Raw genomic sequence first — 25,000 nt, 5'->3', positions numbered from 1 at the left:
CTCCCAGGTGGTTTCGGCCCCAGGGTGCTTTTGGTGAAGAGGTCACCGCGGACAGCGCCATGTGTGTTTTTTTGGCACTGATGGTGTTGTGGACAGCGATGTGCCCGCTGACCGATCGAAGACGGCGAGTGTCCCTGTGTCTGCTTTAAATGAGCTTTCTGCTTCTGGGGCTTCTGTAGTTAGTAGCGAGTCTCGTCTTCGGGCTTTGTTTTCCGCGAGTGAGCCTCCTGTGTGTGAGGTTTGTAGGAGTAGAAGTGGGTTGGCGGTTCGGTCCAGTACGGTCCCTCACTCCCTATGTCTGGTGTGTGTGAGCTTAGTGCTCCAGTATCTTCTGATGATGTATTGTCGAGTCACCTAAATGGTGGTAATGTGTCTGCTCTGGATGCGTGCTCTCGCCTGAACCTTGATGTAAGTATGAATGACGAGCAGATTATTGTCAGCCCCTTGCCAGAGGGTAAGGCTTTGTTCGCCGATAGCCTTGAGCTTGGATCGAGCCCTGATGCCTCTGGGGCCAGTAGAGGCCCCATCGTCTCCAGCATCTTCGCCATGAGAGAAGAGTCCGACATCCGAGGACTCTCATAGTGTTTTGTAGGGTTATCAGTCTTCTTCTTCTTCTTTACAGAGGAAGACGAAGTCTGGTTTGTTTCCTCTCTGAGGAGTAAGACATCTCCGTTGGGTGCAAAATCCTGCGTCAATATGTGCCGAATATTCCGCCAAAGAGGCATTCTAGGCCCAAAGCTGCAAAGCGGTCTTGAGGTTTTCCTTAATCTGACTCTTTTTGTCTGGTCTCCTGGGTTTTCTCTTTTCACTTTCTCTTCTTTACGGATAATGCTAGCATTTTGATGTTAATGGTGTAAGGGACGTTAATAAATGATTGTCTCTCCTTCAATGGATGTCCCATTTCTCTGCTGATTTCGTTGCCCTGCAGGAGACACATGCGTCTTCTTGTCAGGACAGCACTTCTTGGTATTCTCCATACGGTTATTTCGTAATATGTTTCCGTGGCTCTGTACATTCCGGACTGTGGAGTGTCTTTATTTGCTGTTTCGCCCTCGTTTTACGTTGACTAAATCTGTTACCAACAAGAGAGGGCGTTTCATTATGGCTGAGTTTAAGGGTCTCGAAACGTCCGTTATTTCTTGGGTTCGTCTTTTGTGCGCCGGTCGTCAATAGGGAGCTTGGGCACGCGCGTTTTTTTTTTTTGACGCGGACGGCAATCGGAAGTGAGCTGTTTTCCCTCTTAACTTGTCTTCACACATCACATTAATTTACATTATCAAGTATCTTTCTTCATCAGAGATGATTAGTATAAAAATCTGGGAAACACCACTGTCCTGGCTCGCGAAATAGTCTCTTCCGGTTGCCGTCCGCGTCTCAAAAACGCGCGTGCTTAAGCTCCCCAATAGTTACTATAGTAACTCCTTCTTGCTTTCTGGGGGGGTGCGTCGGGGGTTTCCCTTGTCTCCTCCCCTTTACGTCATTTCCATCGAGGTTCATGCAGTTAATCTTTGTTCTGATCCTGATATCGTTGGTCTTCGCTTGCCTCATGTGCCTTCCAACCTTCTTGTCCTCTCCTTATTCGCCGACGATACTTCTCTTATTGCTATTTCGGATGATTCTATTCGTGCAGTTTTTTGTGTTTATGACAAGTTTGAGCAGGGTACGGGAGCCAAGCTGAACATGGAGAAATGTGAGGGTCTTTTGCTTGGTGGTTGAGTCCACCGTGTGGACAGTCCTTTCCCTATCCAGTCGACGGTTGAAAAGATTAAAGTGCTTGGTGTGTTCCTGGGCAACGGAAATCTCGACAAATGTAATTGGAGACGTCGTCTGGATGCTGTTACGCGCTGCCTAAATTCTTGTCGTTCTCGTCACTTGTCTTTTACTGGCATGGCTTTGGTTGCTAATGCCCTTGCCCTCTCTAGGATATTGTGCGTCGCTTGCCTCTTGCCTATGCCAATGTAGGTCTTGAATCTGAATTAAATACCGTTCTTTCTAGCTTCTTTTGGCGTGGGCAGAAGGATTTGGTTGCTCGGGCTGTGGTTGGTGGTTGTCTACCTAAAGCCCGCCAGGGGTTTCTAGGTGGTTTCCGTCCGCAATAAAGTTTATGCTCTGCTTTTGCATATGGTTTTTGGTTGTGGGCTCTCCTGTTGCTTTTGATTCTGTTTCTACCAAAAGTAATATGCTCTGCTTGTTTCGTATTGCGTGATTTATTTTTCTGCCAAAAGTCCACCTGGGCCTCTTCGTACTTTGGAAGATTGGCTATGTCGTTCTGTACGGAGCGGATCGTCTTATTTCCTTTGGCCTTGACATTCCTGCCGCTTGTTTTTGTGATGCGCAGTTGCCTTGGGGATGCCTGCGCATTTGTTTTCTTTGTCTCCTCTCAACGAACGGTTTTAATTGGGTGCAAACACTTTTATCCTTTATCCACCTTCTCTGTCGATGTTCCTTCGTTGGACGTCCGTCACCTTCTTTTTGGTTTTTCTGAAGCTGAGCTTCGCATAGTTTCTAAGGTTTTTTGTTATATTCTTAATGTGTGTAAGATTTTTTTTTATCTGGTCTCAGAGGAATGACTTTCGTTTCTGCTCTGTCCGGCCTAGTGCTGTAGGCCTTATTTGTTCCATCAAGGCTCGGCAGCGTTTCTTTTTTTCTGTTTTCTTTCATCGTTTTCGTTCTGCTAGACGTCGTAGGGTTTTTTCTAAGCAGTGGGGTATTAATGGGGTTATTGGCACTGGTGTGTGATGGTCTTTCTAACATGGCTTTTAGCTTTGTTTTTCCTCTCTTCCTTTGCTTTCTTTTCTTTTTTTTTTTTTCTTTTTTTTTTTCAAGGACTCGGATCTGACCCATCACGTTTTGGCGACTTTCGCCAGGGCTCTATACTTTACTTGTTGAGCTACGACTTTCGGCTTGGCTTTTTGTGGTTTTTGGACTCGGAATGGACTTCACTTCCGTTTTTAGGATAAGAACGGGAGTAGGTTGAGCAAAGGACTTTTTATGAATGTGTGGTGAGGCGGAGTTCAACTCCCCGGCGAGTTTGGTGGGCCGGCCCTTAGGGAGTGCTCTCTTATCTGAGGTGTGCGTCTTTCCATTTAGTGTTTCATGGCCCTAGGGCATTGCACTTTACCTTTGGGACCGCCTCAAATACAAAAACGTATGACTCAGGGGTCTATTAATCTCTTCCTCTTTGGGTCGAAAGTAGTACGGGGGACCCCAAACAGAGTTTTTGTTGTTTTTTGTATACCCTTTACAAATGCGGGTTCGTTTTGCAGCATTGTCTGGTTAGTTCTGTGCTTACCACATGAAGGAAACGGAGCTGCGACATCGTCAAGGGGTTAGTCATATATCACGTGTTCGTATAACCGGGCACAATAGGAAGCTTTTAAGCCTGGTTTTCACTAGAGAGAGCGCTTATTTCACCTTCAAAACGTGGTTAACGCAAGCATAAGCAAAGCACAAGCCCAAATACAAGCACAAGGATGAAAATTTTTCTTTTTCCTTGTGCTTGGGCGGGCTTATGCTTGCCTTCGCTTGAATTGGGTCGTGTAAAAATGAAACACAGCCTAACCACAATTAAAGCCCTCGTTCCAGATTCTTGTTGATTAAAGCACTCGTCGAATATTCCATCGTTCCAGATTCCCCTCCTCGCAGATTCCCCGCGTCTGAGCATTAAACGAAATAACAGATGCAGTTGATTTTGATGCATATGTCAACGTTCGTTTTCTCTAGCAAAAGCTACTTATGCTTGTGCTTGCTTCTCTATTGGAAACGAGTCTTTATCACCTCAAAATATAACTTTGCTCTATCATTACTCTTTGCGATTATTCCATCTCCTTCAGATCCAACAATGTAGGCGAAGTATCCTAAAAATAAGTTGGTTTCAGAGTGAAAATAGAGAATGAAAGATCCTTTGTTGAGTGCTCACGTTCTCGTCAAACCTCAAATTTGTTGATTCCACGTCGTCGTTGAGCAGAGCAACGCAAAAATATGTGGTACATAAAATCCGTGCTGCACGTGCAGCACGCTTATTTACGCTCTTTAAAAATTAACTAATGACATCTTCATCTCGTGGCGTTAATAGGCCACTTCGGAAAATACCATAACACTCTTTGTTTGTCCCGCCAAATTTTGCATAAGCATTGTTTCCAGTTTCTCTTGGGACTTACAATGGTCCCAAGAGAAAACAAAAACAATGCTTATGCAAAATTTGGGGGGACAAACAAAGAGTATTATGGTATTTTCCGAAGTGGCCTATTTTGATTTTTAAGCTCCCTAGCGACGACAGGAACGGCAACGAGAACGTCATCTCAAAAATTTCGCGTTATTGTAATCACTTTGCGATTATTCCGAGCTTTTTAACATGATAATGGTGTGGAAGTCCTTCAAGAGTCATTTATCTCCAAGTGCTGACGTACTGTACACCTTATTTTCAAAATGGCCGCCATTTTAGCAGTCTTTCGTTTGATTGCAAATTGATCCTTTTGGCCTCGCTTTCAAACGTAAAATTCCAAAGAATATTTAACTTGAACGAGGCCAAAAGGGCCAATTTGCAATCAAAATAGAGAATACTAAAATGGCGGACGCCATTTTGGAATAAGGTATATAAAGCCTCAAATTTGGTTATTTCACGTCGCTGTTTTGCATGACGACGGCAAAGAAATGGAGAAAAACGAAAAACGCCCACTATATATGCAAATTTATGACGTTCTCGCTGCTGTCGCCGTTGTCGTTGTAAAAGCTCTCTGTTGTCTTTGAGGCCCGGTTCAAACGTCGACCTTTTCATGTGCCGAACCTAATGCAAATGAACGAAAACGATAGATTTTTTTTATTTGCATTAGATTCGACACATGAAAGTTCGACGTTTGAACCGGGCCTGAGAGTGACTTTGAGCGGTCCGAGCAGTCGGACGGAAGATAAATCCCTTTTCAATTTCAACCATTGATATTTAAGTTGTAATGCGCCCGTTGGAAGAATCGGAAATCCTGCCTAAGACTCCGACGTTTTACTTGTCCTTTGGCCCGTCGACAAGCAATTAGTTTCACGTACAGATCCCTAATTATTGGGCATAGAGCGGTTTTCAATTGAGTGTCGAAAGTAATTAGCGAATTGCTTTGGTTTTGCGTTACTTCACTCAGTGATAACAATTCTCAGTGATTGGTTCAAAGTTTTCGCGCCACTTTTTTAACCAATCAGAATTGAAACCAAAACCAATCGTGGCTTGCGCGTGCACATTTTCCCGCGCTTTGTGTCGGCTACGTGTAATTACTTCGAGTTTTAATTGGTTTAACGGATTGTCTCCGTCCTTTTTGATTGGCCAAAGTAATTACTTTGGTTTTGGTTTTACGACACTCATTTGAAAACCGCTCTATTGAAACGCCGAAATTTGCTGAATTAAATGCGGGAGAAAGCTTAAAATATAACACTTTTAGAGAGGCGAATTCAGGAATAATCTCTCCTTGAACGTAAGTGGTCATCTGCTGTTGCCAGTTTTGTGGGAAGTGCGAGATTCCCTCCCTCGCGTGTTCCCCGCGAAACTCCAGGGGCTAACCGCAAGAGAGGACTAAGATGCAATACGTCACTGTTTCAACGTTGTTTTATTTTTTTGCTTTAGTGTTTACACATGTATAAGTTCTGCCCACACTTGAAAAGAAAAGAGGCATTGCGCACACAGAAATTTCTTTGTCTCTGCGTTTGCGTCGATTCAATTCACTCGTGTTTTGCTATGGATCTTAATACGTGTTTTTTTTTTTCTGTGAGAGTTTTTGAACAGGCTTTCAGACATGTCTTGTGTTTTTCACAGCGCCTTTCATGCATGGTATTTGCAATTTTTAATTCGCACGAATAAATAGACCTTCGGTTTTTCATGCCATCTTGGCTGGGGGGAAAACACGGCTAAATTTACAGTAAACAAAAATTTGGTTTTATCAACGGGGTTAATAACGTAAATTGGCCGCCGTTCAGAGATTCTAAGAGCTGACGTTTCGAGCGTTAGCCCTGACGAAGGGCTAACGCTCGAAACGTCAGCTTTTAGAATCTCTGTACGGTGGCCAATTTACATTATCAACTTCGTTGATAAAACCAAATTTCTGCCGGACGGTATACTACTTCGCCACTGATGCAGCACCATAGTTTCTTTAGAAACTACCCCCTAAATTTACCGTAAATATATGGGTTTTGGCCGTCTTTGAACCGCTGTAGCGCCCCTAAAAAGAGACGGATTTCCAACTTTTGCCTTTAGTTTAAATAGTTTTATTGGCATTCATTCAACAGAAAATAAAGCCATTAAGGAAGGTCCGATGTCTGTAAATTCGAATCATAAATCTTGCCATGTTGCGGCAATTTGCATGATTTTGATTAGAAGAATTTGTATGAAATCTTAAAAATTCGTTTATGGTCGTTGTAGCCCGAATCTGTTCTTTACATTTCATGTAAATAATCAAGGTATAAACGTCTTTTAAAAGACAATGTCACTGCAATTTTAGCTGTGTTTGCCCTCCCCCCCCCCAGCCAAGACGGCGTCATTAACTTTGGAAGGGTCTATTAAAAGAGGTAGTCGGTCTCTTCACTCTTTTTCAGTCAGAAAAATAATGCGAAGAGTCATCTTTGATGACAGGAAAGGATTCTCTGAAGCACAGAAAGCTCCCACATGGTTTCAAGACCGTTTCAGCATACCGTCCCTTCCCTTCAAGAAGTCGAGGAAGAGGAAGAGCAATATCCAATCAAAATAACTATTTTATCGCCAAAAGCGCACCAATCACAGTTGTTGTTGTATAGATATGGTTTGGCGGAAGTGTCTGTGGCATATTCTGTGTCATAATTTCCTCTCCGGTGCTTGGGTTTCTGGAATGTCCGCTTAGAACACAGCTCCAATGGCTTTGCTCTTCCTACAATCAACTCTTCTTTAAATCCTAGGTATGCTTATGAAGTTTTGGTACTTGTTTTAAACACTTCGGTTATCTGTAAAATTATGGGAGTTTGAGTCGGACGATCTCTCATCTCTCGAACTGTACGTGTAGCGTGTTTCAGCTCTCAAGCTTTTAATCTTTGTTCTTTCGCAAAGACCTGCAAAATCGTAAATATTTCAATATCGATGAACAAATAAGATGAAAAACGTGCAAATCTAGAAGCAATATAAATTTGCTCACGGCCTATTTAAGATAACAGGTAGCTGTATATATGTTGTTTGTATTTCTCGGTCCTCTAATTTACACGTACCTCAAAATTTATTAGTAAACGTAATTAGAATTTATGAACTGGGAAAACAACTATAAACTTATTTGATGTCGTGAGACGTCCATTAATTTTGTGGAACTTTTATTCGCGTGACAGGTCGACTGAAAGTAATATTTCCTTACAATACGAGTTTGTTTGTGCAAATTGAAGCTCAGTATTATGCTACGTTTGGCCATTTTGGATTTGACTCTCGTTTCTTGTATTTGTAATGAGATCTACCCCGGAAGCTTTAAGACTTGGACGCTCGAAATGACCCAGATAGCCAACATTTCCATCGAAAGTACTCGTGATGTTTTTCTGTAATTGTGTCGATCATTTATTTCACTTTCTTGAAGCAAGTATGGTGTCTATGCAGCGATCCCGGATTAGATGCTCCGAAAATATGTGAAATATTTTTATTTTTTGAGAGATGAGTGGTTGTGAATAGCCCATACAGAGGTTACAGGAGGCCGGAATGTTTTTCGTTTGGGGATGTTTTATTCCACTTTTTGGAGATTTTTGGAAAAAGAACTCGCTTTAAGGGAGATTTTATTGAGAAGTGGAACTCAAGCCCTCCCCCCTTCTCCTCAACAACCAACCTCTTCCCCCTTCCTTCCCCCTTTTCAGGGCTGCCTGAAAATATTGGAGCTACAATTACTTCAAAATCTGGTTTCACTTTCCACTGATTTGTGAAGTTTTATCTTTAAAGTGCACCTTTACCTCAAAATTTTTTACTTTAGCAGAAGTCAAATATCAAACATATCTTTACCTTTGCTTCTCTAGATTTTAGTTTTTAATATCGCCTATAAGGTATGCAAGAGTTTAAAATGCTGGCAATCGTTTGTTCCATGGTCGAGGCAGTGAGAGGCAAGGGCCTATTCCAACCATGACATCATAAACTACGTTGCATTATAGTTTTGAAAGAACTTTGGCAATGTAAATTAAATGTAGTTCTCGACGTCATTGAAGGAATAGACCATTCTTCTCACTGGCTCAGCCATGGGACTAATGAATGCCAACTTGGTAATCTCTCGTACCTAATTAATTAGGCCTACCGTACTTGTATTAAAAGTAAAATCTAGAGAAGCAAATATAAAACGTATGTTGACGTTTTGCTACATTTCACTTTTGCAAATGAAAATACTTTGAAGTTAGGTGTATACGTACTTTAAATACCTATAAACTGATCTTCAGGGACATTGTTTGCAAAGGGCTCTCATCAGTACTCAGTTTCAAAGCTGACTGAACCGGCAACGATTAGGAAAGTAACTTAACCATTATTTTCCTTTTTAACTTCCCCATAGGTGAAGCTCCTAGAGGTTTGATAGAGTTTCTACAAAATATATTCATTGTGCACGAATTCAATCAACAGAGACTTGAATTGCAAATTTGATATCAAGTGGAAATGTCATTCTCAACTAATGAATTGCAAGAAAAGATACGTTCATTGCAGCGTGCACCTCCACCAAAAGCACCAAGTAAGGTGCGTTCAGGATCTCTCCAAAGAAGTCTGTCAGAGGAAAAGAATGGTATGTCAGACATTGCCCAGCTTATACCTGGCTTTCAACTAAAGAAAACTGGTTTTCGGGAAAGCTTAATCGCAGAAGATGTTGATAACAAGCACACCAGCAAAAGGACAGATGAGCCTGAAAATGAGCTTTTTAAAGCCATTGAGAAAAGAAGAAAACAGTGTGAACAACATATGCCACTAGAAGAAGAAGAGATTAAAGAAGATAAGCCAAAGTTGAAACCCAAACCCAAACCACGACCTAGTATCAAAGATAAGCAGAGAAGTCTTTCAAGTTCGTCTGATGAAAGTGCAAAGGAGAAAAAAGAGAATTCAACTGATGAAAATAAGAATTTGGTTAATGGTGATGCTCATGGAGAGCCAAGACTTTGTATTTTGCCAACACTTGAGAGCCTTGGGAAGCCACCTTCCAAACCTCCAAAACAAGGAAACCTAAGAATGAGGCTGGAAAAGTACACTAGAGCAGATATTGTGATTGCTCGGCCACGGAACAGTATACTGAATAGAAGTTTTGCGAACAGCATAGGTATGAAAAAATGTTTTTGTTCTCTGACACCAACATTTATAGTTGCTTTTGGGTGATTTGCATTTTGAAGATTTCCTTGCACCACGGACCAAGAACATTTTTTGTTGTCTCCCTCAGATACAATGTAATACACATGCTGTGATAATGGCCAATTTAGCAGACCTTACTCTACAGTTAATCGTAACTATTACAAAATACTTGAATGTGATTGCATGGTTCTGTGCATGCCTATTTGTCACATAATTGGTGTGCGATCACATGGGTGTCCAATTACAGACCTGTATCCAATTTGAACAACTCCAAATTGATTACCTTTAAGGTAATTGGACACCTACGCCATTTGCTTGTCAATCACGTGCACTTGGATGGGGTCTTTCTTGCTGTTTGCAAAACAGATTGAATATAATATTATATTATTTTTACTTTTTTACACAAAAAGGTATGTTCAAAGACTTTTTACCCTTGCATTTTGTTATAGTTACCATTAAAGTAATTTAGTAATAGAACTTTGTGTCATACCATTCAGGGGTAATAATTGTGCTTGCAATTTCAAAATAATATTACTCTCCTGATTAATTAATGCTGGTACCATGCTCTTCCAATTGAGCTACATTGTATGAAGCCACTCAGTTGGAAGCAGAAAATAATTGGTTCTCATTTTCAGGTTTCTATAAGAGACAATTGCTTAAATTGTCGAGATAAGTTCGAGGATCACTTCCCTGTTTTGTTTGCTGTTTACAACCTGCACTTCAAATGTACATTCATTTCGTTCACAGAACAAAACTTACTGGTACTCACTCTCTGGTATGTTTTGTTCTATGAATGAAATGAATGTATATTTGACGTGCGAGTTGTAGACATAAGAGAGAAGTGATCTATGCACAAATCTGGTCACATCCAGGTTAGCTTTTTTCTCCCCTAATCATTTTGAAGGCGCGCCGGACTGTGCACATCACATACTACCGGTACTGGTCCATCCAGAAGACATGGCCAAGCCAGCATATTTCACCACAATCTATCACTGGACTATCACCCCTGCTGCAATGTATATGTGATGTGATCTTTGGCCTAGACAGTCAGTGACTTGTATCATAAACCTGGGGGGAGATTGAGCTTGGAAAATGCAGCCTTCAGGACTTCATCTGATTAGGCCATTGAAAGAAAAAGTGAATTTTTGCTAGTGGTAACATATTTGTATAATTATCTTCAGTTGTTCCAGAGGATAACTCAAACTTTGAGCAAGAAGACTATGATGATCTGGATGAGATAAAAGATGAGGTTCTTGAAAAAGTTAAAGGTGAACTCACAGTAATGGAATTGTTAATAATAATTATCATCACTGACTGCAATCGCAATTAAACTGTCAAAAATTCGATGATAACAAATAATTAACAATAATATTATTATTCCACTCGCACTAGCTGGATATGAAATGATGGATAGCCAACAAGGCGTGTAGCGCTGAGTTGACTATAATCATCTCATATCCCAGGGTTTTCTTTAAGGTTTTAAGTAGCCGGGGTTTTTTTGCAAAGTAGACGGTTGTGGGTCCGGAGGACCCATACGATGAAGCGACATTTCAATAATACAACCCTATAAACAAAAAGTGGAGTGATCTTTTTTGTATCTTTTTGGTGATTTTGCTGGAGCTAACGAGCCTGGCAAATATTGCCACTTGACAACTTGTAAACATGGCACATACTTGAAGGACTAGACCAGCAAAGGCTTCTGATTGGTTGTTAAATAAAGAAGCTGATTGGAGGATACTAATTGGCCAATGGTGTAAAGGATGTTTCGATCCTGTTGAGGTGTGAAGATGACACACATTCGTTCCATTGTGTAATTAGCGGGAAAATATGCTTGCGGAACTTGTTTGTAGTAATTTCGAAAATTGAAAATCACTCGAGCGGTTTAAGAGTGATGTAGTTTTTTTCCGAAGAGTTTAGGAGTTCCGTAAAGCAGTGAGAGTTGATCAAGAGTGACGTTGGATAAGGATCCGTTGTCATGTTGAAGCGTAGAGATGCCCTCGAGAGGATGAGCACTTACGCGGGCAAGTAGGATTTAACTCCGAGGAGCGTTACATTCAAGTGTTTAAATAAAGTCTATGAGTCATCAGCCTCTATGTTCGCTATAAATGATCAACTGAAAGGTTCGAAGTGAAAACGAAGGAGCGGTTAGTGAATGATCAGGGGCTAATTTTGTTTCCTCAGTTGAGTTGCGGTAAGAGATGCGTGAGCGCAGGCTGAGCGTGTTGCTAGCAGAACATCATATGTAAATTTCCTTCTGGTTTGAGAACAAACCCTTTGAAAATGCTTCTTTGTTTACAAGTTTTTTTATGATTGCGGCGTGATTAAAGGAAGTTTTGCACGGACTAAAACGTCCTTGAGTGATTTTTCCTTCCTGTAAGATACAATCGGTGGCTGTTTAAAGATATCGTAATCCAATATGGCGGACAGCAAATCATATTGTTCCTACTTTCTCGCCACCGCAGCAAGATTTGTTCAAAACGAAAGTCTCAAGCATAACCTTTTTAAACTGCCCCTGAGTCAGAAGTCTTTTATGTGTTTTCAGAAAAGATAGGCACTGCAAATTTTTATTTTTATTGAGCCCAAGTAGTTTAGACCTCATAAACGCCATCTCCTCTACATGTCTTGACTCTTCAAACAATGAAAGTAACTGGCGAAACCTGACAGAGAAGCCGGCGAACTTTGCCTGCTGCCGGCTCTGATATACAACCCTGATATCCAACAAGTGTGCGTGGAATAATATTGTATTAAAAATGCCCCCAAAATATAGAAAACCAAACTAAAATAAAAGTAAAAACGCCCCAAAAATGGATGATTATGTTTCATCTTTGGTGTTGCCTTGATGCTCCTATCCCACCAGCTCTCCACATTCTTATCCTCATCTCATCTGAAACCTCCTTATGCCACACATCAGCACACTTCACACCTTTATTCCAACAAAGCTCCGACTTCACCCTCAGACCCATCCAATCATACCTCCTCCAATACTCCCTCTGCTCCAAAGCACTTGACACATGCCCAACCTACTCCAACCCCTTAGCTTGCCACACACTACACTTTGGATTTACTTCTTCCTTCTCAATTGAAACCAAAAAAACTTTTTTTGGCAAAGCCTGCTCCTGAGTGGCAAAAACATGTCATGTACCTCCTCGTGCCCTTTTCAAATACCCAGCTCTATAAAGCCCCTGCCACAACCTCTCATCGCCCACTTCACTGACATCACTCATTAACTTCCCATGCAACCTCTTTGCCTGAAACGTCTCCTTCCTTGCTTCTCCACCTGCTTCTTGTACCGGTACTCCTTCATATTTCTCCCTCCTCCATTGTCTCCAACAACCTTCAACATCCACCCATCTACTAGCCTTGACATATCCAAACAGACTGCACAATGATAGACATGGATCAATCCCCTCCCACCATCCTTACTCTTCATGCACAACCTCTTGAAACTCGCCTTCTTGTGGAATTCCCCAAACATTATCATCCTCTTCCTCGCTTTTACCTCCATCACCCTCAGTTCCCGATCACTCCAATCCAAATTCCCTGCACTGTACCTTACCACACCTACGGCTCATGTATTTATCACCCCAATCAAATTCCCACTTTACAACTTTGACTTCACCACCAGTTTTGCCCTCCTCAAATACTCATGCTTGACGTTCTTGTTCATCTCCTTTTGCATAATATCTGCTCCCTCCAACACACCCAAGTACTTATTTACATGTATACCCATTCTCGTCAATGTCACCCATCACATGACCATTCGGCAACACAGTTCCTTCACAATGAACCTTCACCCCCTGCTTTAACACCAACACAGAACAAGGAGACAAGGAGTCCCCCTGGAATATTCCACTTTTGATTTCCAGTTCACCCAACATTTCACTATTTAAAGTCAACACATTTTTCCGATCACTCATACTACCGCACAACAAACTCTTTACTTTGTCAGCTACCTTCACGGTTTCCAACATTTCAACAATCCATGAATGCTGCACCATATCATAGGCCTTCTGATAATCTATCCATCCCATTGCCAAACGCCTTTCCTTACCTATCAACTATTGATCCTTCGAACTCCGCAATCTCATCCTACACCCCTTCTGCTCAGCCAGAAACAAGCTATTACCCTACAAATGTCCGTACAGCTTCTCCACCAAGATCCCAGTGAACAGCTTCCACATCAATTTCAAACATGGAATTATTGGTCCTTAGTTGCTAGCTGCGATTCCCTAGGTTGGCACGATCTTTCTGTATCAACACTGTCCTCCCCTTTACCATCTACCACACCATCAAAACGGGAGGTGCGGTGGCCTCATGGTTAGTGCTATCGACTCCGGATCGAGTGGTCCGGGTTCGGGGCCTGGCCGGGGACATTGTGTTGTGTTCTTGGGCAAGACACTTTACTCCCACGGTGCCTCTCTCCACCCAGGTGTATAAATGGGTACCGGCGAATTTAATGCTGGGGGTAACCCTGCGATGGACTGGCATCCCATCCAGGGGGGAGTAGAAATACTCCTAGTCGCTTCATGCTAAAGAAACCGGTAATAAGCGCCGGCCTGATGGGCCCTCTAGGCTCGTAAGCAGACTTTACCTACCTTTTACACCATCAAAACAACCCTACAAAACTCTCCAAAGTCAACCCATGTAATGCCCTAAACTGCTTAAACCAAAACCTACTTACTGGTACCATCTGGACCCAGAGCCTTCCAATTTGCCATCTTCTGCATCCTCTACACAATCTTCACTTCCTCTCTCTTCTCTGCATTACCCATCCTGTCCCTCACCTTGTCCAACCAACTACCATGCTCAATAATTCTCCACTGACAAAATACCACTAAATTTTCACCACTTATTTTTTTAGCTTTAGCTAGATTTTTTAATAACACACAGTGATCAATATGTTATACCCCTGCAATAACCTCTAATAAGCTGTTCTGTTTTGTCCTCTGATTCTTCTTTGGTAAAAAGAGTAAATTTAAGGACCTATGCAAGGTGCCAGTCCCAAAAAATGTTTGAAACTGGTATTAAAGTAAAATCGTCTGGCGTTAGACAGAGTAAAATCTATAAGTGCCATTTGGCACTATCGGGGCTGAAAGGGTTAAACAGGGACATAGTTTTTTCACGCGGTTAGCTTAACCCTTTAAGCCCCGCGGGGTTCCCCGTTGACGAGTAAAATCGTCTGGCGTTAGACAGAGTAAAATCTATAAGTGCCATTTGGCACTATCGGGGCTGAAAGGGTTAAAAGAAATTAACTTGGTCTGTATTTTATGTTTCCAGCTATTCCAGAGGTTATCCAAGAACAGGAAGATTATGATGATCTAGATGAGATGAAAGATAAGGTTCTCGGCAAAGCAAATGGTGAAGAAGGTAAGCAGCCAATGTCAGAGTAAGGTACTGGTAATTTAATTGTGTCAGTATCCTCTGGTTATATCTTGGTTGAGTTGTTTTGTAGTCCAGGGTTACAGTAGGCTTGGAAACAAAGGTATGGTTTTCAACTTTTAAATCCAAAATTGGAAAAAGGAAAGGAAAACAACTTTATTTTAAGTGTCTAGTCTTCTAGCTCTGGAGCACTAATTAGGGACACTGTAAACTGAAATTTAAAAAACAATTAACATAAATCAAATCAAATCAAATCAAATCAAATCAAATTTTTGTTTTTGAGAAGATGGGAAATCCAGAGTACCCAGAGAAAAACCCCTCAGAGCAGAGTAGAGAACCAACAAACTCAACCCACATATGACACCAAGTTTGGGAATCGAATCCGGGCCACATTGGTGGGAGGCAAGTGCTCTCACCATTATGCCAGCCCCGGGGGGATACTTCCTATTAATGGGCTGAAAGTGAATCTGAAAGTTGGGGTCGCTAAAATTACATTTACCCAAAAGTGACTAAGATAGGGTCTATGATTGGCCATAAAATAGACTATAAAGGGGTAGGGATTCTGAGAGGCCAGCGGCACGTACCCAGCTAAATAGGCCATTTCCGAGTTCACGTTTGCCTCCTCTTCAAAGCGAGTCTATTAGTGCGAAGTTTTTCTTATGAAAATTAGTTTTCATTCATATGTAAAGTAGAACTAATTACCATCACAAAAACTTCGCACTTAGACTTGCTTTGAAGAGGAGGCAGACATGAACTCGGAAATGGCCTATTGGCTCAAGTACCCCCCTCCCCCGGGATGCCAGCCCTGAACCCCTACATCAGATCCAGAAAAATGGCCAGATTATAGGCAACATGTGGCATTGCCACAGGACAGTGACACCAAGTTGCCAAGCAATGTTGTACATTTCCCATCCCCTTCTTAATATATTCCCTAACAGATGAATGTTGGAAGTGAAAAAAATCTGGTGCAATAAAGACGATTTTCTTTCTTTTTTTGCACAGTTTCAAAATCTGTCCACACTTTTGCATCACTGTTTTGTGACAATTTTGCAATCATGGTGTTGTTAGTATTATTGTCTCAAGTAATACTTGACTAGTGTAAGTGATGATGAATTTTCATGCTTGGAGGAATGACAGTACATGTAGGTCTGCAAGTTTCTTTCAAGTTTGGTAGAATTGAACAAGAAATAAAATGGCCTTCAATGTCCAGAAAGCTTGCACTTTTGAATCAAGCCTCACTGTTGACCTGTAATGTTTGTTTGGAAAAGATTTCTATTTAGTTATTAATATGTCCTCTTGGCCTGCAGTTGGTGAAGTTTTAATTAACCCTTACACTCCTGTGGGGTTCTCCATTGACGAGTAAAATCGTGTGGCGTTAGACAGAGTAAAATCTAAGGGTTAACCAAGGAGCAAGGATGGCACAGTCGGTTAGTGCACGGCCTTGGTGCAAGAGGTCCCGAGTTCGATTCCCGGATCTCGCATCCTTGTTTCGACTTCTTTCCTTTCTGTGTAGCTAAGTAGCTTTAAATACCCGTAAAAGGGAGCACTGATGGAGAGAGGAGAATAAAATGAGTGCACCGTCGACTTAAGGTTTGTCAGTTGAATTACTGTTACGAGTTATCGACGTTAAATATGGTTACTTTACTTTACTTTTTAATTAATACTTGAACTTATCCCTTGTTTTATCCATTGAGAAATTAAGCGCAAATTTCTGCTTATCCTAGCAAAGTTTATTTTGCCCCATGAATGTTTTCACGAAATCTTTTCATGAAAATAATATTATTTTAATGGTCAGTTTAATTTACACTTCTATATTGATTTCTCTTTGGAAAGAAGCCACAGAATGACGTCTAAAGACTTGTTCACAGTGGCAGGATGTAGCAACCATAGGCATGAGAGTTTGCATTATTAATTCAGAGGCTAGAGAAGGTTTTTATTGTTGTTATAGTCCTTTTGCTTTGAGAGACAACAAAATAACTGTTTAAACCTCTTAGGGATCTTTGAGGAAAACTATGATGATGTGGACGAGATAGCAGAGAAAGTAAAGGAGATGAATAAGAACTTTGATGGACCAGAAGAGAGCTATGATGATCTAGACACAGTAGCTGAACAAGCTAAGATAAATGGTGAGTTTATTTTTTCAGGTACCCAGAATATAAAGTATGACCTGGGGCCCATTTCTCGAAAGTTCCAAAAACGTTTCACGCCCAAAAATCCAATTGTGAAACTGCGATGGGCTTGGTTTGATAAACTGGTCTTTGAACTTGTTACTAAAGGAAAAAAAAGCAAAATGAATTGTGAAGTTTGATCCTCTTCATTTTTTAAATGTACTGTTGGAACTGTGGCACTCGAAAAGTTTCAGGACTTTCAAGAAATGGGCTGCTGGTCACTTGGCCCATCAAGCCAGAGCTGAGTATATCATTAACCTACATGTATTCATCCCTGATGTGGCCCTCATTGACCAATAAAAGCATTTGGCGTTAGACAGAGTAAAATCTTTAAGTCTCACTCACAGGGGGCAATAGGTTAAGCAAAAAAGACCATTGGTGATCTAATCTGGAGGTTTTGGGTTCAATTCTTATACAGGCAGGTACAAAGGTTGGACCAGATCAACTCGGATCGCTCACATCAGATCATCTGAAAAACAGTTTTGTCAGCCAAAAGTATCCAACGCTTGCGCTGATTTCACCAAGGTTAACTTAAAGATTAGGGCTAGGGTGATTCCTCAAGGCCTTATCACTTTTTTAGGTTGATCCAAGATGAACGATCAGAGTTGATCCGGTTCAACTTTCGTACCTGCCTATTCCTATACTGGTCAAGAGTTTGTCTCTGTCCTTATGTGTGCTCATTTCCATTATTAGGGTATTATGCAATTACATGGAAACCAAGAATTGTCACTAAAAATTACATGCTAATAGATGCCTCTTTTCTCTTCCACCCTGGAATATTAAGCACCATCAAAAGTTAGTTTAGCCGGAAGCTAGAAATCGCTAGGCCCTCAGCCTTGGTTCAGTTGATATAATTTGCTCACAGGCTTCTTCTCTGGGCTCTGCCTTAAAATCCCAGCATGTGGGCTCCAAATTTCACTCAGTTTTCCACTAACAGTTTGCTGTCAGTCAGTATTGCTAGCGACAGGTTGTGTGTAACAGGGTGCGAGTGGTCCCCACCCCAAAACATGACTGTACGGTATTAACAGCAGAATAGGCCACTTGCACTAAGAGGTCATGTGACATCGCTTTTATGAAAATGAAAGTTACATGATTTTGCCTTCGAAAGACTATTAGTGGGCCATCTCTTAAACAAAATAATAGTGATTTGGTTTTTCAAACCCGCACCATTTGCTTAAAATGAGAAAGTTCGTAGCTGGTCACATGACCAAAACTTGATTGTTTTAAATTATGAATTACCTCTTTCTGACACAAATTTTGCACTTGAACTTCAAGGAAAATATTGAAAAAATGATGTGGTAACGTTTATGGCACATCTGAACTCGACTATCAAACATTTAACAAGATGTAAGCAAAAAGTAGTTTTGGCCACCATGTTGGAGGGCAAGAGTATGCCCTCCAACATGGCGGCCAAGACAAATCATGCTACTTTGTTGAAAAATCAAAGTACCATAAAATATCTCCCTTAAATGCGTTTCCTCTCAAATTTCGCATGTAAGATAATTTTTATGTGTTCTGTCAATTTTTGGCAACAGCAAGATTACAACTCACTGTTTAAGGGAAGCATTGGTCATGTGACCTCTTAGTGCAAGTGGCCTATTGCCATAGAAAAAGGAGCCATTGGGTTACGTTTTTGTAGTTGTATTCATTCCATATCAATTCTCAATTTTGTAGATTTTAGTGTTGGGGATGGCAAGAAATTTGGAGAAGAAATTTATGAAGCAGTAGGATCCAAGGATGAAATAGAGGAAGAGTACACTAATTGCGAGGATGGTTTCGACCCACCAATTGAAAACAAATTCTCCCCCTCAGTGACACAGCCGAGGTAATATGATTATAATAGAGGAGTTTCTCTTGATTTCATTGTTTACAAACTTGCTTACAGAAGGTGCCATGCTTCCTTCAAAAATTAGATCAACTTGTAGATCGATTTTAGTTACTGGGTATATCTGCAGATGTGAGCATTTTGGCCCTAATTTATAGTCTGAGTGAGAAAGTGGAGATATCAGCCATCAGGGAATAAGAAATTATCTAGAAGCAAGTGTTGACAACAATTTCTTTCACTGAAAAACTCTCGTCCGGCCCGTATTTGCTCTGTTCTAAACGGGTCAAACCGTGACACTAGAGTGTATTACCATCTCATATTTTGCACGTTCTCTTGAACAAGTAATTACCGGGGAATTAGTTTCTTGAAACTTGTGTAAGAGCGCTGAAAATTTGTTTGTTTGTTTTTTTTTCCTGAAGTTCACTTGGCAGAGAAAAGGGAAAGAAAGATATAAAAAAGGAACAGGAGCTGCAGAAAAAAAGAGAACGGGAAGAACAGAAAAAGAAGAAAGAAGAAGAGAAAAAAAGAGAAAAGGAGGAAAGAGAAGAAAAGAAAAGGAAAGAAGAAGAGAAAAGAAAAAGGGAAAGGGATGACAGAGAGCTTCGAAAGAAACATAAGGTGATGAAAAACATTGAGATTATAAAGGTTTTTTTAGTAATATCTGACCTGCTAATCGCCCTTTCTCACAGTCGGAGACTGAATTACTACGGGCGCAGCTCAACGAGGTCGGACCGAAGGAGCTGTGCTGCCGGTTAGGCGCTCGGCCCCTGAATAGACCCATGTATGACCACGGAGCACAGCACCACAGCCTGATGAAATAAGCCAGGAGCCGATTTTGAAGAGCAAGGAAAACCGGAGTACCCGGAGAAAAACCCTCGGAGTCAGATTGAGATTGACTGAAACTCAGCCCACATATGACCCGAGCCAGAATTGAACCCGGGTCACAGAGGTGGGAGGCACGTTTGATCACCACTAAACCACCCTGACTCCCCAACTTTAGAGCAGCAACATTAAGGGTGATTACCATTTGTTGGAAAATTTCAGTTGGGGTGACTGTTGCATAATGGTTTAAGCAATTTTCCAAGTATACTGACCAACCAGATGAAATTGCACTTAGGTACCATTAAAATATTCCATTTTCAAAGGTTGGTTCGTAGGCCTTACCTTCCCTCATGACTTGATTTCATGCGAGATAGAGCCTGGAAACAGTAGAATCAGTGAAACATGACACTTGTGATGCATTGAACAGCCTGTGTATTAAAATGCAACTATTCCACGGCCCTCTTGGTGCAATTCAGACCCTCTTCCTTGTTTCGTGGCCCTTGACAACAACTCAGTCTTTCAAGACCACAGAATTGCCGTCAAAATCGGCAGAATCAAGAATCAAAACAAAAATCCTATTGCAGAAAAAGCCGTCCAAGAGCTTGAACTTAAACTCCTTTGACAAGATCCTGGTGGTGGTCCAATGTCCCCTGTTGTACTATCCATTGCAACAGTTCAGTTCATGCTCGTGGATTGTGAGCTCACAAAAGGTGTACCCAGCGCGATCAGTTCTCAAACAACCAGATTCTGTTAACTGACCATAATCTGATCTCTAAACAACACAATCAGCGTCTAGCCAACCATCCCAGCAGTGCCATGTCAAAGCCACCCCCCCCCCCCTCCCTTCCCTAGCAAAAGTGGCCAACAGCCCTTCACTCTCCATTGGTCACCAAGGTGTACCTCTGTTGTGACCGCAACAAATCTCGTTCCAGAGATCGCTACTTAGTGTTGTCTATTGATGGTGCATGGTGCCATGTGTGAACGTTTGTTGGTTCACAGTTACAGAGTACTCCCTATCGTGTCAAGAAATCTGAGTGCTACAAAGTGCCTAATTAGATACCCCCCCCCCTCCTTGCCTCAATGACAAGGACGAAGGTGACCCTTTGCTCCCATCACCATCCTCACAGGTGCCATCTGCTCCTTCCACTCCTGAGTTGCCTCCACATCTGAACACAGCTGATCCGTCGCCTCCACCCACCCCACCTCCAATTCTAGCCACTCTTTTCGCACCTCCTTCTTATCAAATAGAGACACCAGTACAGATAACAATCCTCCAACATTACAGCTTTTGCGCGACCAGTCCAACCAGGATGGCGCACCCAAACGGTCATGTGTGATGGCTGCCCTCCACTGTATATTGAGGACTATGTACTGTATTAAAATGCCCCTTCCCCCCCCCCCCTTCCCCCCGGAGCCCCTGTTTTTTTTTTATTGAGAGAGAAAAAGACAGTTGTGCCATTAGGCATTATTGTTGTGTTAATTCATCGCATGCACCACAGCAATCGCGGACTCTGTATTTGGCCATACACCTTTGCTCTGGTGACATTGTTCTCTTTGTTGATTATATGCCATCTTTGCTTGGATTGTGTTCCTGTTGTGACTACTTTGTTGACTGGCGCAGCTGATGTTGTCAACTTTTTCTCGTCCTTCCTTTTCTTCAAGCACCAGAATGTAATTGATAAGGGTGTTGTTGTTACTCCTGCATCTGTCCTTTGTATGTTATGGTGAAGTGAATATAATGAATGGACGATCTATGTTGTCTGCTTTGAGATATTACTCGTGTACTGTGGGATAAACTAAAAATCACATTGCAAGGATAAGTAACAATTAACTATAAGCTAAAATTTTGATAACAGTTATTTATTTATTTTTTCATGAATGCAGTTAAAACCAGGTATAGAAGGCAATGGAGTTGCGGAAGCTAAAGTTAATTTTGTTGGAGAAGGAAAATTTGAACTACCTGCAAAGCAAGGAGAGGCACTGACTATTCTGTGTGAACAAGGATGCCCTCCTGGAAAATGGCTTGTTAAAAACGAAGATGGCCACTGTAAGTTTATTCTTAATTGGTTTAGAAATTGGTGAACTATATTAAATCTTTTGAAAGTCGTCAGGGCTCTCAATAATAAAGGCATACAATTATATAGTATGCATATGGATAAGATGTAAGAACAGTTGAGTGTTGGCTAATTTTAAGTGCTAAAAAACAGATCTCACCACCTCTTGAAAGATGGTTTCGGGTACTCATAGGGGACTCCTACATTAAATAGATGCCAGGTTATGTTAACTGTCATCATATAGATCAGGTCACACCCAAGGGTGTGTGCCACTCATTGAAATAAATTATCAAGCATGGTTCTTAAATGCCCCACAGAGACAAGAATTGAGAGGCTTTGGCTGCTCTTTACAACCTCTAATTTCCTTGAACCCCTCTAGGGCGCAGCTCTGTTGTTTTTTGGGTTAGGGTCCATCGTTGATTGGTTGTCTGTATTGGTCCATTGTCCGAGGACACGCAACCAAGTTTTTTTTACGAATTGTCCGCCAATCAGGGTGTGTGAATTTGATTGACAGTCACGCCTCCTTGCAAAGTTGGCACAGTTGTAAGTTGAACGCCGTTGCATGGGTTGTTGAGTTGACGTATTTACACTTAGTTGTCAAATGTGATAGTTTGTTGGGTGGCCACAGTAAGGCGCGTTGCACTGTAATAACATCGAAAGTGCCGCATACCTTTCCATGTGAAAATTGGAAATGTATTGTTTTGGTATACGGATGATATTTTTCCCCCTGATGTTTCACTAGGGATTTTTGGTTACGTTTATGAGGGGTTGTTCATCAGAGTAGCTGAATGCGACTGATTTTGTTAATTTGAAAGACAAAAGTACTTCATTGAGTGAAAGACCAGTTTTCAATTTTTCGTGTTCTGGTTCCTCTACAATCTTCGTTTTCAATTTCTTTTAGTGGGTTATGTGCCAACAGACTTTGTTCAACGGAAAGTAAGTTTTCATGGTATTATATATAATAATTTATTGATATTTCCTCTAATGATAACTCGTTAATTTGTAATTCACTGCTTTGTTGTCCTAAAGAATCCCATGTGCAAGTGAAACATTCATATTGACAAAGTCAGCAATTCCAATATAAATCAATTAGTTCTCTGCCGCTGTGTAGCCAAAGAACATGAACTTCAGCCCAGTCTAATTTAAGGCTTTCATTTACAATGACATCTGCAGCTAATGTTATGTATTCAAACGGCCTGTCCTTTGTCAAGTAATTAAGTTGTGGCAAGTAAATTTTGATTGTCTCGCTCAAGCATAAGAAAGACTTAAGGTGACACAAACCCGTTTCAACACTTTCAAGAGACCTTGTTTTTACAAGGATTGAAACTTCGACACTTCATCACGTAACAGAAATATTGTGGTACCATGTGAAACATCAATTCTTGCTAAACAACTACTTGCAGTCATTTGTGTGATGCAACAAGTTACCATGGTAACAGGATAGCCTTTCAGAAAAACCCATTATTTTGGCTTTAGTTGCTCATATCTGAAAAACTAACTCGTTGACCCAATTTTTTCCTGCACAAAAGTGATCAAAGTTTAACAAAATTCTGTGGAGCGGATTCAGAGCTATCTTAAATTTTCAATTATTTAATGTGGCTCTGAATCAGCGCCACAGACTTTTTTTAAACTTTGCAGAAACTTCGGTTTTTTGATAGTTGAGCCGACGTATATGCGGTTTCCATGGCAACATGAATAGATATAAACAGGCCTTTAAAATCGGTTTTGTTCATTTGCAGAAAACCTGGTCGTTAGATTTTCTTTATAATTTACATGCAACAAGCTTGTAACGATGCTCACAAGTTAACACTATTTTAATAGTAATTTGACAGAGAGATCTTTAATTATCCCTTGTTGAAGGTTCTTGTGTTCGGCCACCTTAAGTGATTAAGTGTTGTATTGGCAATCCTTCTAATAAGAACGTTTCTTTCAAGTGTTGATACTGGTTTGAGCCACCTTAAAGTGCCCCTGTGGTAAAAAAAAACCACTTCCTTTTTTCCTTCAGATTTTAAAAGTGTGTTTGCTTAACACCTGACTGGCAAAATTTTGAGCTTTGATTTTTATCCAAAGGCCGTTTACTTTGAGTGTAAGTTTTGGATTTCACGGTCCGCCATTCTGACCGATTGGACCTCAGACGGTTGGATCCAGGGAAAAGTGACGTCAGAGGCTCACTAGCTTAAAATTTCAGCGTGTGAACGCAACTTATTATATATGCAAAGCGTGAGTTTAAAAGTCTGAAAGCCCAAAAACCCCGTGCTGCATATTAATTCTGCGGCGTACACACGTATTGCATTCTTAAACTAGTGAGCCTTTGACGTCATTTTCTCCTCGATCCAGCTCTCTCAAGAACATAATGTTAGTAATGGCGGACCATTAAATAGGAAAATTACAGTTAAAATAAAGAGGTGTCTTTTTGAAATCAAGGCTTAAAACGTGGGTCACTTATTGCTTTTTTAACATAGTTTTGAAATCCAAAGAAAAATATGAATTGATTTTTTGGTCACAGGGGCACTTTAAGAGACAGATAGTTAACAGCTATTCACCAATGTGGAAGCAGCAAAGTAAATATCCTCCACTAGCCACTGACACTATAATTATACTATATATTAAAACAGTGAAATAACATAGCACAAAAAGATGATTTTAACTCATTTATTCTTGCAACGATTACAATATTTTCGGGGGCAAATCCTGCTCGAGTAGCTTGGAGGTAAATAGCAAAGGATATTCGGATATTCGGATTAGAGCGCGCCTTCAAAGCTATTCGCTGTTTTAGTACATAGGTTAATTAACAATTATTCCATGAGCGCGCGTTGGATATGAGATGGTAAATAGCCAATGAGGCGCGTAGCGCCGAGTTGGCTATAACCACTCTCATATCCAACAAGCGCGAATGGAATAATTGTTTTATTAAATTCCTTAAACTCCAAAAGTTTAGAAGTACGAAATACGAGCGAAAAAAGCGAGAAAATCCTAGCGAAATCGAAAAAAGTTGACGAAGATGCGATGTTGTGTAATACCTCGTGGTCAGACAGACGCAGGCTCATCACAAAAACATTTCTTACCTTTTCGCGTATCCCTAAGCTTCGAAAGTGATCCAAACTTTCCACAAAAACGTTTTTCTTTTGCTTTATACTGAAAGAAATTTCGCTTTCTGGCGTAAACGTTTTTAGTTTAGCAACGCTAAGCGCAATCATTTACCATATAAGGTCAAACTAAGGTATATGAGCTGATAACCGAGATTGAGTGAACCAATCAGAGCACGAGAATTGCATTATCCGAGGTTGAGAATTTAATAATTGTCTTTAAACTGATTACAGCTGTTCCAAGAAAATTACGTAAAAATCTAATGGTACATGTATGTCTTCTTTGTTAGATTGACAGTGAAGGAAATCGTCTCAGGTCAGTGCTTCATGAGTAATAAATTAAAGTACTGAAAAAATTGGCATCACCGTTATTCATG

At 40.9% G+C, this 25,000-nt stretch overlaps 1 protein-coding gene across 2 annotated transcripts in view; it reads left to right on the top strand.

The window, feature by feature from the left end:
- Window positions 1-6,761: 6,761 nt before the first annotated feature.
- LOC138025083 (DNA ligase 1-like) overlaps window positions 6,762-25,000 on the top strand; it is a 25,647-nt gene continuing 7,408 nt past the window's right edge. The window contains exons 1-10 of one of the 2 annotated variants that reach the window (XM_068872344.1): window positions 6,762-6,906; window positions 8,511-9,260; window positions 10,471-10,557; window positions 14,567-14,656; window positions 16,663-16,794; window positions 18,511-18,661; window positions 19,081-19,279; window positions 21,368-21,530; window positions 22,439-22,473; window positions 24,914-24,939. In XM_068872344.1, coding sequence (XP_068728445.1) covers window positions 8,612-9,260; window positions 10,471-10,557; window positions 14,567-14,656; window positions 16,663-16,794; window positions 18,511-18,661; window positions 19,081-19,279; window positions 21,368-21,530; window positions 22,439-22,473; window positions 24,914-24,939 — 1,532 coding nt within the window. In that variant the 5' untranslated portion in view covers window positions 6,762-6,906; window positions 8,511-8,611. The remainder of the gene's footprint in view (window positions 6,907-8,510; window positions 9,261-10,470; window positions 10,558-14,566; window positions 14,657-16,662; window positions 16,795-18,510; window positions 18,662-19,080; window positions 19,280-21,367; window positions 21,531-22,438; window positions 22,474-24,913; window positions 24,940-25,000) is intronic. The other variant, XM_068872345.1, reaches the window with a different exon arrangement.

Source organism: Montipora capricornis, chromosome 11, assembly GCF_036669925.1.
Source record: "Montipora capricornis isolate CH-2021 chromosome 11, ASM3666992v2, whole genome shotgun sequence".
Lineage (NCBI taxonomy): Eukaryota > Metazoa > Cnidaria > Anthozoa > Scleractinia > Acroporidae > Montipora > Montipora capricornis.
This window is presented reverse-complemented; position numbering and strand designations above follow the sequence as displayed.